Source organism: Zeus faber (assembly GCF_960531495.2).
Source record: "Zeus faber genome assembly, chromosome: 2".
In the NCBI taxonomy this organism is placed as follows: Eukaryota; Metazoa; Chordata; class Actinopteri; order Zeiformes; family Zeidae; genus Zeus; species Zeus faber.
Window position 1 is genome coordinate 44,689,462 of NC_137189.1, and position 16,826 is coordinate 44,706,287.

At 42.3% G+C, this 16,826-nt stretch overlaps 1 protein-coding gene across 1 annotated transcript in view; it reads right to left on the bottom strand.

The window, feature by feature from the left end:
• rpgrb (retinitis pigmentosa GTPase regulator b) overlaps nucleotides 1-12,728 on the bottom strand; it is a gene marked incomplete at its 3' end in the record, with an annotated part of 38,845 nt that extends 26,117 nt beyond the window's left edge. The window contains exons 1-9 of the mRNA XM_080023926.1: nucleotides 12,675-12,728; nucleotides 12,148-12,273; nucleotides 11,829-11,921; nucleotides 10,804-10,866; nucleotides 8,894-9,052; nucleotides 7,436-7,585; nucleotides 6,614-6,772; nucleotides 5,986-6,141; nucleotides 3,449-3,573 (exon numbers count right to left, since the gene is read on the bottom strand). Coding sequence (XP_079880052.1) covers nucleotides 3,449-3,573; nucleotides 5,986-6,141; nucleotides 6,614-6,772; nucleotides 7,436-7,585; nucleotides 8,894-9,052; nucleotides 10,804-10,866; nucleotides 11,829-11,921; nucleotides 12,148-12,273; nucleotides 12,675-12,702 — 1,059 coding nt within the window. The 5' untranslated portion in view covers nucleotides 12,703-12,728. The remainder of the gene's footprint in view (nucleotides 1-3,448; nucleotides 3,574-5,985; nucleotides 6,142-6,613; nucleotides 6,773-7,435; nucleotides 7,586-8,893; nucleotides 9,053-10,803; nucleotides 10,867-11,828; nucleotides 11,922-12,147; nucleotides 12,274-12,674) is intronic.
• Nucleotides 12,729-16,826: the final 4,098 nt, after the last annotated feature.

A 16,826-nucleotide genomic window follows, 5' to 3' on the forward strand; every position in this document is an offset into this window, starting at 1 on the left:
ATTTTACAAGTTATAAACAAAATGAGGGCAGCTAGCTCAGTTATTTATAACTGACCAATCAGAGATTTATTGTTGTAAAAATCAAAGATTATATCACGTTAGAATTTATGATCATTGGTTGAGGTCTCGTTAAAATGGGGACGTTTCATACATATTGTCGTCCAAGTTTGATTCACACCAATCTGCATTTGCACCAAGAAATATTGATACAACTTGACAAATTTACCAAAATGTAAGAAATTTGGCGTTATATTGAAAACACATGACTTTGTATCATTATGAACCAATGCCATATAAATCCACGTTTCGTCTCTGAGTGTCTGTAAATATCAAAAAACATTGCTCGAAAAATTGTAACGTGCGCTCAATTGATAAATTGAATCCTGAGAACTGTATTACGTATCTAAGATGATTATAGGCCCTGTGCATTGCAGATCTAGACGGACAGCTTGAGCCGGGGCTGCGTTTAAAGGAAAATATGAAAACTGTAAGTTAGGACAAGCTTAGCTTGTCTTTATTGTTACAAACACACCACAAGACACAGGCATCACGTGCAGCTACGGCCGACACACACACACACAGACGCAGATGGAGGCCTTGAAATGTCTTTCCGCATTTATCCCAAGGCTTGTCCTTCCTCTGGGGGACAGGCCAGGAGCGGTGGGCAGCTAAAAGTACAGGAGCCGGGGACAAAATTCCATTTCCATCGCTGGTAAACCGATGTTTGTTGTGCATGTTTTATGTGGGGGTTCTTATGATGTTATATGGAGGAAAGCCCAAGTGAGCCTGGGGAGAACATGCAAACTCCACACAAAAAGGCCCCTAATCAGGAGATAACCCCCCAGAGCACGGTGCCAAGAGCGCCTCAGGCGGGAATGAAAGGCAGGACCTTCTTGCTGTGAAGCCGCAGTGCAAGGCAATGTGCCACCGTGCCACAAAAGCAGTGCCCCGTGTGAGGGTCGAACTCACGACCTTCAGATTATGAGACTGACGCGCTGCCTACTGCGCCAACGAGGCTACATGTTATCTGTGAGTGGTTGTAAAAATCCCAAAACATGGCTCGTGCAACATTGCTAGAAAAATTGTAACTTGTGCTCAACTGAATCCTGGATTACGTATGTAAGCAGATGTGGCCAGAAAAACAGTGCCCCGTGTGAGGCTTGAACTCAATGTGCCACCGTGCCACAAAAGCAGTGCCCCGTGTGAGGGTCGAACTCACGACCTTCAGATTATGAGACTGACGCGCTGCCTACTGCGCCAACGAGGCTACATTTTATTGTTGAGTGTTTGTAAAAATCCAAAAACATCGCTTGTGCTACATTGCAAGAAAAATGGTAACTTGTGCTCAACTGAATAACGTATCTAAGCAGATGTGGCCACAAAGTAGTGCCCCGTGTGAGGGTCAAACTCACGACCTTCAGTTTATGAGACTGACACTCTGCCTACTGCGCCAACGAGTCTGCAAATTGGTAATTCTGCTAATTGATCATTCTTTTCATGTTTTCACACCATAGGAAGTTCTAAACCTACCATTGGAGGAACCGACCTTTTCTCTTGTGTCCGCACTGCGACATCCAGGAACCATGGTAATGTCTTAAAAACCATTCTTCAGGGATATTTAAATTGAACGCCACAACAGCAACATACTGACGTGAATGCATGTTGATTGGTCCAGACGTAAGTCTGCAGTGTTTGTAACTTTTGTAACTTTGGAACCCGGCAAACTGTAATACATACCTAAAACAAATAAAGAAGACCCTGTGTATTGCTGCCTGCAGCTTTACGTATTATTATTTTTCTCCTTGGCACTTTTCAGGCTAAAAGTGTTTGGCCCACGACAATTGCTGAACCCATGGACATGGTTGGGGTCTCATCAAAATTTGATCATATTCACATCGTACGATGTGGATGGTGTACACTCCATCGTTCTGTCGTGGTTGCTTTGGGTGGTATCTGTGTTGGGTTGAGATGACCTGACACAACACCCAGCTTTTAGTTTGATATTTTATCTCTGTTGGAGCCATTTTCCTTTTAAACTCATTTAGATGAGCAATGCTTCCACCTGGTGTTAACCAGCCGTAGTGACGGGCAGTGTTATAATCACCGTCAATGATTGCATTCAGGTGTGCAAACAGTCTTTAGCGCTCCCGCTACACTTGCTACATAGGTATTAGAACGCTACTTTCGATATCCCCATTAGAAATTTGTGATATTAGCGTATATTTTGTTTATTTGTACCTTTTAGTTCATTCGATTAATTTTAATGCATGTCAGAGCTGACGCATGCACACGCTCACACACAATCCACACATAACCTCCCGGACAGACCTACAATCAACTTCAACAAAACCAAGTAAGTGCAAGCAATCAGCAAAACAAGAAGTGCGTAAGAAAAATCTCAACGAAGAAAGCTGTTGACCTAACAATCTCTATTGCCCTTTTTGTAAATAAACACATACTGTTTGCACCCAACCCGGTGCCGTGTCCCTCCTTATTTTGCGGTATTTCAGCCACTCGTTACTAGGGTTGGGCATCAAAACACGATAGAAATGCTTGAGCTGTCGATTTAAATATTTGCCCTCTGGAGCACCAGAAATTGTATTTTAATCGCTATCGTGATATGAACACGCCCGATAAAATCATCGCAAAAGACTGAAACGCGATGAATAAGATAAATCATATTTACATACTTGCATAGTAAGCTGGCAGAATTTAAATGTTGACACTACTTGCTCCCCCCCCACGTCAGTCAAATACATATTCTGTGTTTGTGTCCTCACACATGGAGTTCACTCGCATCTCCAGAGCAACGGGTCTGAGTCGTGTTTTATTTTAGTCCCAAAAGTTTAAAATTGATTAAATGTCTCTGGGGAACGACACGTTGATGGGAATTTCCACCTTGACATCACGAACCGATGCGTCGGTGATTCGCATTCAGAGAGCTGCGCTGTGTAGACCGCATACCGGAGTAGCCGATGCGGTGCTCAATGTCAACTTGGAAAATTGTAACTCGTGCTGTGTTTCAGAGAACTCAGAAAAAAAAACCTCAACTGGACCCTGTGTACTGCTGCCTGCAACTATTTTTTCTTTATATTGTTTTTGTCAAAAAAAACTTCTTTTTTGTTGGCTTGTATTTAATGTTTTATTTAATGTTTTCCTCATCTCAGGTTCAGCTTTCTGGTTCACTGCTAGCTTTATTTCATTAGTTATTGTATAAAATAATTTCTGGGTCCAATTTCCCTTTGGGGAGGAATAAAGTATCGATCTATATCTATCTGTCAGCCTGTCTTATATAAAGCACTTTGAATTCCCCTTGTGAATGAAATGTGCTAGACATTTCCCGCACTTAGTGCTGCATGTTGCGTTCTTCTGTTCAAATACCAAGAGAATCACAGATTTTCACACACAAACACACACACACACACACACACACACACACGTCACCTACCGCTTGGACGTCGTAGTTGAGGAAGTGAGGACACAAGCTGGGCTTGAACTGATTGGTGAAGTTCTCCTCCCCTAAACCAAGCTTGCCGTGCCTCCCGTCTCCAAATGTGTACAGCAGGCCGCAGTCTGGAAACCATGGCAACCAAATATCGATCAGGATAAAAGTCTTTCTAGGTCTCATGTGTCCGTGCAAGTGAATCTGTTTTGTACCAATCCAAAAACACAAATCAATACTCTGCAGTCTGGAAATATTCTAGGGTACTTCGATTTCAGACATTTTTATTTTAAAGCAGTATATGATCTTTAAATGTATTTATATACTTTTTTTTTCTCATTATTACAGGGTTCATTCTGGCATTACAAAATGAAATTCAAGGATTTTCAAGTACTTTTTAAGCATCATCTTTTCATTTTAAAGGAATGCAAAACAAATATCATACATTTTCAATGTGATCTTAAATAATTAAAATATCATACAATCGTAGTCTCATTGCCACAAAACTCACAGTTCGGATCGAATCGCGGTTTTGAGTCACGGATCAGATAATTTTTCGGATCAGCAAAGGAAAAAGAATTAAAAAATCGAGGCATAACTTTGCAACGTACTGTAAACCAATCATTGTGCTTCAGAGTGAAACACAGCGCGCCTCTGTCTTTATCTTCTTTTCACTGCAACTCTGCATCAACATTCATGGAATTATTACTTTAAAAAGCTGTGAAATGTTCACAGGAGTTTGAGTAATTTGCAGTTCATCGGGGGTTTGTTTGAAATGTTTCGAAACCAGGAAACACAAAAAAGGGGATTCATCAGGCCAGATGCTGGCGCTATAACGACCACTTTTACATTTTGTCTGAAAACTTCTGAACCACTTGCAGTGGAAACAAAATGAACGCATCCATGTATTACTTGAGTCACACTGAGCCTATTACGCATAGTGACTTAGATTTTCCACCGTTTCAATTTCCCCCCCCCCCAACTCCTCCTATAGAATATGGTCCAATGTTCAACAAACTTGGACCACGGCATCCAATTTGGTAGATATGTGCAGGGTATGACTCCGAGGCACTGTGAACAATCTGGCATTGTTTGGGCAATAGGTGGCGCTTTGGCAACTGTATAACTTTCAATTTGTTTTTTAATTCAGTCCAATGTTCACCAAAATTGGACCACAGCATGTCTGGACTGCCTCGAATACAATTTATCCAATGGATTTGTGCTATGCCCCATAGTTTGGCCACAATTCATTTTCAAAGTTTTGTCTGGGAGGGGCCTATTTTACATAACCGCTAGATCTGTGCAGGATATGACTCTGGGGAACTGTGAAAAATCAGGGGTATTTTGGTCAATGCATCATTTGCATCATACAAATTTGGTCCAAATAAACAAAATGGCCGCACCAGCCAATCAAATTGGCATTGTTCGGTCAATAGGTGGCGCTATGGCAATCATATAACTTTCAATAGCAGCCATTTTTAATGATTCATTTGGTCCAATGTTCACCGAAATTGGACCGAAGCATATCCAGACTTATGCAATGGATCTTTGCTACGCCCTGGCCACAATTCTTCCTCCCCTTCGGGCTGCTCCCGTTAGGGGTGGCCACAGCGGATCATCCGCCTCCAACACCTTCTGTCCTGCGCATCTTCCTCCCTTACACCGACCGCCTGCGTGTCCTCCCTCACCACGTCCACAAACCTTCTCTTTGGCCTTCCTCTTTCCCTCTTGCCTGGCCACAATTCATTTTCAAAATTACAAAAGATGTTTGGGCGGGACCTACCTGACATAATCTGCTATAACGCATTTTGCATTGTGCTAACATCATCCAAGGTGGTAGACTAGTACATGCCCGTTCAAAATGTAAGACTTTCTAAGACATTTTGATGTCACTGTTACCCGTCCAAAACATATTCCGTGTTTGTGTCCTCACACCTGGAGTTTGTTTGCAGCTCCAGAGCAACGGGTCTGAATCGTGTCCATTTTAATTTAGTCACAAAAGTTTATCAAGTTGATGAAACGTCTCGGAGCGACGTGCAGTGTTTAGTCTGTTTGAATGGAACAGTGTTGTTGGGAACTTCCACACGGAGTCATTTCCTTCCCCAGAGACACCGTGAGGCAGGACTCCGTGGACCACAAGTAGTAGACAGCCACCTTATAACTTTTAGGATAAAGTCATAACACGCAACACGTAAATCGGCTCGCGCCACCGCGTCATTGCGTCAGCCGATGCTGCGTTCAAAGGAAACTCTGAAAGTTGTAACCCGTTTTAGACGTAAGGCTGATGTGAAGACGAACGACAGCACGAACTGATGCTATGTACCATAGGAACTCGGAAATTTGCAATTGGTTTCGATAACTGACCTTGTGTATTGCTGCCTGCAGCTATATTTATTATTATTATTATTATTATTATTATTATTATTATTGTTTGGTATGGACCAAATCAGCGATTAGGAACCAGTATTGAAGTGACATTGGTATCAAACCATTTTTAACCAAAACCAAGTCTGATGCGTGTGTTTATGCACGTGTGTGCCTACCTGTGATGACGGCTGTATGGTTCTCTCCACACGCCAGGTGACGGACTCGGCCCTTCCTGAAATGGTCCACAGGGCGAGGCAGCGGGGCCTCAAAAATGAACGTCCCATGGCCCAGCTGCCCAAACTGACCCAGCCCAAACGAGTACACGGCTTCCTCTGACAAGTAAAGACGCAACACCTTTTAAAATCTGTCTAGTGTCTATGACAAAGGTATTTCTATACTCATTTCCATTTATTATTTTTTTAATGTGAAGCACTTTTATCTGTATGGAAGGTGCTATATGAATAAAATGTAACAACAGCAATAATAATAATAATAATAATAATAATAATAATAATGATGATGATGATGATGATTATAATTATTATTATTAAAAAATAATAATTATATAATTATTAAAAGTGTTATTATTTTATAAAACATCCAAGTACTGTTACACTGTATATCAGCAATGTCAACAATGTTTCTCGTCAAATACATCCATTACCCATGAAGAAAAAAAACAAACTTGAGTTTCGAATCAGAATTTGCCTCTAACGCACACACTGATGACAAGTTGAATGAGGACTTAAATCAAGCCATTCAGTTTGCTCAAGGATCATTACACTTGTTTGACCCACAACGTACCCGTGAGTGCCACGGTGTGGCCGCCTCCGCACGCCACCTGTGTCACCCTCCCCTCGATGCCCTTCACCAGCTGGGGCAGGCGGTGGCCGGCCAGCTGGTCGGTGCCCAGCCCCAGTTTGCCGCTGTCGCGCTCCCCAAACGTGTACAGACCTCCGTCCACTGGAAGAGAACAGGAAAAGGTCCGTACGTCCTTTAAATATCTCCTAAATAAGCTCCTCTATGGGAAACGCGAGGAATCGCACCACGCGTTTGCATCGCGTCTTTGAAATTTTAACACACACTGGTGTTTATTTGGCGACGGTTATGTGAAATGAATTGAGTAGAAGAAAACGTTGCCACAGTTTGATTGTGCGGAATGTTTCTGATGATAACAATGAATTACACGTTTCTATATATACAGTATATTTACACAACTCTGTGAAATATTCAAATCTGACTGGTCAAGTGCTCAGTTCTTTCTGAATAATCACCGCTGATTTGTCAACAATGTCGGTTGCCAGGGGCGACACTTTCTCGAACTGAGATTTAACTAATTTCATGCAGCGTTGGCTGCAGTACTTTGTTGTAGACGATTTTTCTGATCGGAAGCTCTTGAACTAGGAATAGTAGTCATAAAATAATTTAAAATCAATATTCTGTCATGTATTAAGCAGGATGATGTGAAACTAGGGCCATCGTCGCAAAACAACCTCCTTCAGTCAAGAAGTCCGCTTTAAGTCGGGAGTTATTTTTGTGATGACCGCAGAGTACATTAACACAGTAATGTACTCTCCCGGTTTAAAAAAAAAAAAAAAAAAAAAAAAAAACTGCTCCGGTACTCACCCGTGACCAAAGCAGAGTGGTAGTAGCCACAGGACACCCAGGCCACGGAGCGGCCCACCCGGACCTCCTGGGGGGTGGTGGCGCTGCTTTCCTTGCCCAGGCCGATCTGGCCCTCTGTGTTGTCACCCCACATGAACAGCTTTCCGCTCTCTAGGTTGGATGGGATGGAGAACCTGTTAGATGGTGGATCTTCAACCTTTTTTCAGACCATTTTAAGCCCAGAAGATTTTAAGCCCCGGCCTATAATAACATATTTATAATGCCTTATTAACTTATTTATATACTCTTGTCTTGATGCTTCCGGTTCCTGTGTTTTTTATTTTAGATTGATTTTCTTAGTAGATATAGTCAGTGTGGAAAACATAGAGTGAAATCCGGATTTTCTTGTTTTCACAAAATGGAATAAAGGTTTCACAAATGTGAAAAAGGGTTTGAAAGGCTGTTTAGGCTTTTTGTTATAAGGTTTGACAACTACTTCTACTTTTTTTTTTTTAAACTAGACTTGGTCTTAAATGGCCTGCGTGTAGAAAAAAACATTGAAATCCACCTATTCTGTTTCCCGAAATAGGGTTTTACATTCTGTTTAATATCAATACAATAACATGAACCATTTACCGTGTGTTTTTATTGAAGTTCAGCCATGGTTATGTCTGAAAATTCAGAGGTTTTTGAACGTTGCTCGAAAATCTCGAGGTTGTTGAACGCACCATAACGTCAGAAGGTGTGAATCAGCTGCTTGTGCTAAGTTCAGCTTCACACGCAGGACAGTGTCGCCTTCAGTTGATTACTGAAATGAACAAAACACTGATCTTCTTGTGTTAATGGTGTGAGTTCTCTATAATCTATTTTTGACTAAAATATTTTTTTTATTTTTGATGGGAATGGCGGGGCCCTCACGGACCCCCGGTTGAAGACCACCGTATTAAGTCATATGCAAATACATATTGATTTTTAAAAAGACATAAGAATTTTTTTTTTTATAATTTAAGGTTTCAAAACACTGACCGCTTAAAAATGGAAATCTAAGTAAAACATTTTTTTTTTTTATAAAAGATTAATGCTAAATAAATGAACTTCAATCCCAGTACACTGAAATAAAATGGAGTCGCAGGATCTACTTCAGTATTGTAAAACGTAAAGTTTTTTTCAACTCAAAATGTACAAATGAAAACATGGCTATTAAGTTAAGAACAACCAAGAAGTAAAGGTTTGACAAAACAAAACAATGTTGGTCCAAAGCAAAGCTATGTTCACATCAAAGTTGTTCCAATGACTCCAGAATAAATGATATTCTTTTCAGAGTACATGCAGATAAAATAATACAGTGTGTACAAAAACACAGGCTCCAGCAAAAACGTAACGTAACAAATAAATCATCGAATTAAGCGGCAAAATATGTTTTATAAGAAAATATTTCCAGATTTCAGATGTTGGTTGGATGTCGGCCGGAGGTCTCACCGCTGAGGGCGGCGGAGGTGTTGGAGCCCGCAGCGAGCATTTTGATTGGTCCGCGGGAGCTGAAGAATTTGACCAATTGGAAGGCGGTTCTCTCCTCGCAGTCGCCCAGGCCCAGCTGGCCCTCGTTGTTCCCACCTGTGGCGTAGACTCTACCCTGAGCTGCAAACACAGAAATAAGAGAACTTGTTTTATTTGATTGTTTTTACATTTTTAAAACACTTTCTGGCACAACTACATTACTTTTAGGTTTTAAAAGAAAAGAGGATTTTTTAAATATATATATATGTATGTATGTATGTGGGGGTGTGTGTGTGTGTAGAATTGACTAAGTTTGGTATGTTGTAATCAGGAGACCTGCAGACTTGATGCCGTATTGTAGTTCAAGTTCAAGAGATTATTTGTCACGTTTATTGTGTTACTCAATTTTTAGGTTTCGAGATAATATTTATTGGTGATCATTAGGCTTATTGTATATTTGCCACATACTCTATCAGTCATTGTTCAGTTACTTCAGGTTTACTTTTTTTTTTTATGGATGGATATATATATATATATATATGGTAATATAATATGGTATATTGAAGTTAATTCTGGGTTAGTGTATCTTGCTTTCTGTTGATTTCTGGACTATTTTATTGTTTTTGTTCATTCTAGGTTTACACTTACTGCCTATCAGTAGATTGTGATAGCCATTCTTTTATTGTTTATTTTACATCTATAGTTAGGTTTCTTTCTACTGTCCATTAACCATTAGCTTTACTGTGTATTGCCAATTTTCAGGTAATCCTCAAGTTTATTGCATACTGCCATATTATTTGTACTTGTATTCTTACTATTGGGGCCCTATTGTATCTACCAGACCGAATCGAACGCAGACTTCGGTGCCACTTAAATGCCCGAGCTATGGATTTAAATATTTTCCCTCTGGAGCACCCAAGATCATATTTTCATCGTCATCGCGATATGAACATATCGATAAACATTTTCACAGTAAACACATCACAAAAGACTGAAATGTGATGAATAAGCATCATTTTATTTACACGTGCCATGCATGGTAAGCTGGCGGAATTTAAACGTTGACATTCCTCACTCACCCCCACGTCAGTCAAAAACATCTTCCGTGTTTGTGTCCCCACACATGGAGCTCGCTTGCAGCTCCAGAGCAACGAGTCTGAATCGTGTTTTTATAAAGTTTAAAAGGTTAATGAAATGCCTCGGGGGGTCATGCAGTGTTCAGTCCGTTTGAATGGAACCATGTTAAGGGGAACTTCCACTTGTGACATCATGAACCCATGTTTATAAGTCCGGTTTAAAGACTCGGGGTGGCCACTCGCATTCGGAGAGTTGCGCTGTGTAGACCACTCACGGGAGGGGCCGATGCGGTGTTCAAAAGCTCGGAGATTTGCAACTCCTGCTGTGCTTCAGAGAACCCAGAAAACAAATATGTAGCTAATAAGACTAAACTGGACCCTGTGTATTGCTGCCTGCATTGATATCGTTATTATTATAATTGCCAATTTTGACGCGAGCTGCTGTGAAATTTCCCTCCAGGGATCAAATAAAGTATCTATTCTAAGAATTGTTATAGCAAGGTAAAAGATATGACTCTGGATAAGAACTCCTACTTTAAATACTTAAAGTACATTTCAGACCAAGTGTACTTTTACTTAAGTACAAATGTCAATATGGTCATTTTGTGTTGCGCTATTTGGACTTAGTCTGAGTGCTTGATTCACCAAGGTTTTTTTTGTAGAAGCTAGCTGTTGTTGGGGTATATTATGTTGCCTCAACATATTTTGTACCTTCATATATGAATCAAACATACAGCATAAGTCAAACATACATATTGTGCCGCAATGTCGTAACAACAACAATTGTGATGTGGTCAAATGAAATCAAACACAAACCTGTACAAATAATGGTGTGATTTCTGCCACAGGCAACGAGGCGCACTTTCTCCGACTTTAAAGCTGTGAAAAGAACAGAGAAGAGATTTTTGGAACGCAAATCTAGATACCTGAAGTTTGTACATGACCTATTTATTCAAGTATGGAGTTAGTTGGATACGGTAAGTTGTCATGAGAAGACATTCCCAGTCTGGTCAAGGAAATAAAAAAACTGGATTGGCATGAACCAAGCACCGTTCAAGTGTTTACCTTTTTGCGTCATAATGTATGAAAGGACGCCACCATTATGCTTTGTCTCTGTTTCTAATAGCTTCTCTGCTCTCGTTCACCTCTCATCTGTTCTCCCCCTTTGGCTAAAATGGGATTATAGACCCTTGAGATTATAGACCCTTGAGATTATAGACCCTTGAGATTGGGATCATGGTCGGAACAAATCTGGGACTCTCCTATTAAGAGGGAGGCTCTTCTAGCCTGAGCGCGTTCCTAATGCAGATAGAGCAGTTGAACGTCAAACGATATGACGACCACAGCCAGAAAGAACATTTGTACTCAAATGAACTCATAAAGGGGGTTAAAACCGCTTCCGACACACACAGTAGAACAGCAGTAATGGGATATTAACGTTTCCCCACTGCACTGAGATACGTTTTGGCAGAAGTATTCTGGTTATAAAAACAATAATAAATGTGGCTAAGGGGCTGAAATATCTGAGTAGCCAGGAAATGTGTGAATCTCAGTTACTGTAAAAAAATATATATTTTTTTTCCATCTTTAGCTGGAAGAGGGATCTGATTTTGGGGGGATTTTTATAGTCTTATAACAATTATTATTTTTATTATTATATGAATTATTATAACAATTATTTATTTTGTAATGCAAATTGTCTGCGGAGAGACGCACCAAACCTCAGTCCCCAGAACAAATTCCGAGTTAATGTAGCTGGCGAATAGAACTGACACTGATTCAAAGCGGAGAAAACAGTTCTTGCACCAAAATGCGAAGGAAAGAGCTACGTCCAGACCGACCTTTGACACAGGTGGGAAGGTTCACACTCGCTTTGAGCCCCAGACCCAGCTGGCCCCAGTTGTTACTGCCAAACATGAAGAGCTTCCCATTTTCTGTAAAAGATGAAGGTGGCAGCACGTCAAGTACTAGTATGTGGTATCGGTCGTGTGCCTCTATAATTGGTACGAATACAAATACACACGAACGATGGCCGGTAAAGCAGATCTTTATTTGCCCGGAGAAAATTGAGATATGGGATTTGCTAAGAGATATAAAGTGTAAAGCAACTGTACGTCAACGTTGGGCGGTTCAAGTAGCACGTTCCACCAAACGCCTCACCCGTTATTAAGGCTGTGTGCTCGTCTCCACAGGCGATGTTGTGCGGAACGCCGTTCTTAAGCCAGAATTTGCCGTGAATGTTGTCGGCAAATTTGCTCTTTCCAAATGTGAAGACCGCCCCAGAGTCTGCAACACACAACACAGTCTGTAGATGGTGGCATGCTGGGGTATAAAAAGATATTAAAACCAAAAAAAACAGCCAAGACAAAGAATCTGTAGTTTCGGGGGGTAACACACATGTCACAGTGACTTTGAAGCCTGTTTTGCAGAGAACCGTGAGCCAAAAACACCGGGGCAGACGGAACGGCAGACAAGGCAAGACAAGGCACGGAGATCGGTTTTCGTTTCACACAAGTTCCCTCGGAAGCTCAACTGTTGCCGCCAAGCACAGCAGCTGCAGCAGCGCCCCTGTGCGCGACTATGCAAACTAACTGACTGAGCAGTGAACTAACTAAGCCCAGAAGTTACAATAAAAAATAATAATAATAATAAATAAATAAAAAACAACCACGACAATAGCATCTCACCGGGTATCTCCTCCGGGTCCCCCGCCATCTCTCCGGGGCGTAATCCGCTTTGCTCCGCGGCTGCTGTTGTCGTGGGCGTGGCCTGGCGTGTCGTGGGCGCCCCTTCCATAACCCGGAAGTAAACAAATGATCACCTTGGCTACAGCGCCAAGCACGTGACCATTAAAGGCGCCACGGCTTTGTTGGCGGATTATTACAATTAAAAAAAAAAGAGTCCTGTGGTTGATACAAGGTGGAGCCAAATGGAGTTAAATGGTGCGGATGGAAACCGCTATGTACGAAAAGATATCGTTGCTATGTCCAAAACGACAGATTAAGGGGAAAACGGGATTTGCAGTTGGAGCAAGGCGGAACTAATAGGGGCGCGCTCTCGTCCGGGAGGAAGGAAATTCGAGGCGCACCGCCTCCGCGGCAAATGAGTTCCTTCCGGGTCGGCGCACGTCGGACATTCGCTGGTGGCTCCCGCTTCCCTGCGAGACGCTGCCCGTGTGGCTCGGCCGTGGCTTGCGGCCAGACAGGGTCGGGCACGGTGGGCGTGAGACAGCGCCGCACAGGTATTTAGAATCATGAACGTGCTGCGAATGATTTGCGATCATCGTCTATTCAAGGATATGTCGTTTTGTGACGTCATTAATCCCATGCCCTCTACCTATAGCGCCAAGCTGCTTGTGATGAGTGTAACTAGGAGCCTTGGTGTTTTAAATTGCGTCCTCCCCTTCTAATTGTGGGTGAGTTCATTGTATTGTGGCTGTTAATTATATTGTTTATGATGCATGTTTATGTTGTTACTGTATTGCTGTGGTATACTGTACTTTATATCTCGTACTCACTTTATTCACGTGCACTTTACTGCACATATCTGTATATACAAATAGCCTCTCCCATATACATAAGTCTATTCCCTTCTATTTTGTACCCCCGCTCTGTATTACGCTTTTGAGTCTTATTTAATTTTTATTTTATTTTATATTATTCTATTCACTGCATTACGTTTTAGGAATCCGTTAGTTTCAGTTAGTTGCTAGGTAGGAATTAGGTTAGCTATTATGTTGGGTTTAGTAACTGTTGTGCATAATCTCCGGGTGCGTTGCAAAGACATTTCGAGATTCAAGAGGTTTATTCGTCACATACATATACATACTTTCATACATATCTGCAGTGAAAGGTGATGCAACGGTGATTACACACAATATGTCCGAGGCAAAATTTCTTTCTACTAGACCAACTAACTGATTCCTAAAACGTAATACAGTAAGTCGAATACTCATAGAATAAAATAAAAATATATAGAATAAAATAAAAGGGAATAGGCTTACGTATATGGGATGGACTTATGTATATGGGATAGGCAATTATCCTGCAGGCTCTGCTACTACACCTCCTGGTGTATAAGTCCCGCAGGGAGGGAAGGACAGTTCCAGTTGTACGTTCAGCTGAACACACCAACCTCTGCAGGGCCCGCCTGTCCTGAGCAGTACAGTTCCCAAAGCAGGCAGTGGTGTTGCCTGTCAGGATGCTCTCCACCGCTCCACAGTAGAAGGACTTGAGGATCCTCACCGAGACACTGAATTTCCTCAGCTGCCTGAGGTGGTAAAGACGCTGTCTCACTTTTCTCACCAGAGTGTCTGTTTGTAAAGTCCATGTTAAGTCCTCTGTGATGTGGACTCCCAGGTACTTGAAGCTGTTCACCCTCTCGACAGAAGTCCCATTAATCACCAAAGACGTGTGCGTCCTTGATTGTAATCCTCGCCTAAAGTCCACAATCAGCTGCTTCGTTTTGCTGACATTCAGGTGGAGGCTGTTGTCCTGGCACCAGAGTGACAGGTCAGCCACCTCCTCGCGGTAGGCCTTCTCATCGCAGTCGGTGATCAGGCCCACGACCACGGTGTCGCCGTCTTGATGATGGTGTTGGAGCTGGACCTGGCCACACAGTCATGTGTGTACAGGGAGCACAGTAGGGGGCTGAGGACGCAGCCCTGGGGGGGATCCTGTATTCAGGGTGAGGGAGCTGGACATGTGCTTCCCCACCCTAACCACCTGGGGCCGGGCTGTGAGGAATTCCAGGATCCAGGCACACAGTGGAGTATTCAGTCTGAGCTCCTTCAGCTTGACAGCCAGTCTGGTGGGGACTATGGGGTTGAAAGCTGAACTGTAATCGATGAACAGCATTCTCTGGCCCCCTTCCGGCCATCCAGGTGCGTGAGCATGGTGTGCAGTACCTGGGAGACCGCATCTATGTATGAACGTATGTATGTGACAAATAAACCTCTTGAATATTCTGAGATTCATGATGTAACTGTTATTTGCTTGGGTGTATGTATTGCTACAGGGTTTAATGCTGTTTCTCTGTGTGCTTACAGAATGTTTGTCACTGCTTTGGAGTAGCGCTGAAATGTCCCTTGCCTGCTAAAACAGGAAGCTCTGTGAGCGAAAGTACTGATACACTTTATATAAACTTGATCTAGAATTGGTCAGACACCAGGAGTTCTGTGTTTACATTGTTGAATTACCAGCAACCTGAAGTATAGACCTTTTTAAGTTCACTTTATTGAATTACTAGAAATTAGAACATCAGTGTCTCTCTGCATTTTGTCAGCAGTGTTTCAAGAGCAGAGGCTCAGTAGGGCACTGCACGTAAGCACTTTGTCTTTTGTTTTGTTTCAACCAACTTGCCTCTTGTGAATTTTTTTTAAATATTTTGTCTAAATAAATTTGCACCTTTTTTATACTTAAAGACTGAGACTGCTTGCCCTTCCTGGTCCAGGACCTATACATATCTATCCACCCCTTAGGAGTGTTAGTTTGGCGTAGTCGGCAGAATCATTTTTAAAAGCATTCTAAAAGCAAGATGCAGGTTGGACTGGCACAGTGTTGGCGGTAGGTGTACGTTATAGTGTTTTAGGAAAAAGCTGTGACAAACATCAAGAACCAGAGGACTTGGCGATGGGACAACGGAGCAGCAATTAAAGGCACGTGTGCTCACTTAACTGGGTGTTAAATGACAGACACGAACTATATTATCTCCTTCTGGCAATCTCAAATGTATGACGGTGTTCAGGTTGAGGCTCTCAGGCTCTCTGGGAGAGGGTGCGGGCAGATAGGGAAGCAATGATAATTAAAGTAAAAAAATGAGACATTATTGGAACAGTTACACTCAGTCTAGGGGGGGATTCTCCCTCAACCCATGCATCAGACCAAAGACCCCCCCCCAGCAGCATGGGAGGGACTAGTGAGAGATTGGTCAACAATCCAAGAATGTATCATCTATATGTCAAAGAAAAAAGTGTTGTCTTCACTGGTGGGTCTAGTGCCTCTTTTTATGAGTGGCTAGACAACCTTAATGCTTTATTGAGTTACCAACGGTACTCTGGGGCAGAAAAAGCTGCATATATTTATGAACAACTAGGAGATGAAGTGAGGCCAGCCAAGAGATAAAGTATCGCCCGCAGGGGGACAGGACAGAGCCCACCACAGGTTATTGAAATTCTTAAGACATATATGGGCAGCCCCAGTCACTCACTAAGTTACAAAAGCTGTTCATTGACAGAAAGCAGAGAGATGGTGAGTCTTTGCGTGAATACTCCCACATGCTTATGGCCATAATGGAAGAGGTTAACCATTGTAAGGTGCAAGAAGCTTGGTGCAGTGATTTTGTTTTATATGACCAATTTGCAGAGAACGTTTGTGATGTAGCCCTGCATAGAGGTCTTAACCAATATTATGGATGCACTTCAAAAACAACAAAATGTCATTGATTAATTGTCTCATTGCAACCTAGCTCTTTCTGGTTATAGTCCAGTTGGTATCCTACCTTCCACCCTTTCAGGAGGGAATGACCGGTCCATTAGAATATGTATTGACTATCGACAATTGAATGCCAAAACAAGGAAGGACGCGTTTCCCCTCCCACGCATTGAAAAGTCATTGGATTCCTTTAGTGGTGCCCCGTGCTTTTCCACGCCCAACCTCGCAAGCCGCTACAACCAGGTGGAGGATTGACACAAAACTACCTTCTGCACCCCTTTCGGGCTGTACGAATTCAATAGGATGGCATTTGGATCGTGTCATGCTCCGGGAGCGCTTCATCGGTTGATGGAGAGGATTCTTGGGGACCAAAGGTTCCAGTCCCTGCTACTCTACTTGGATGACATA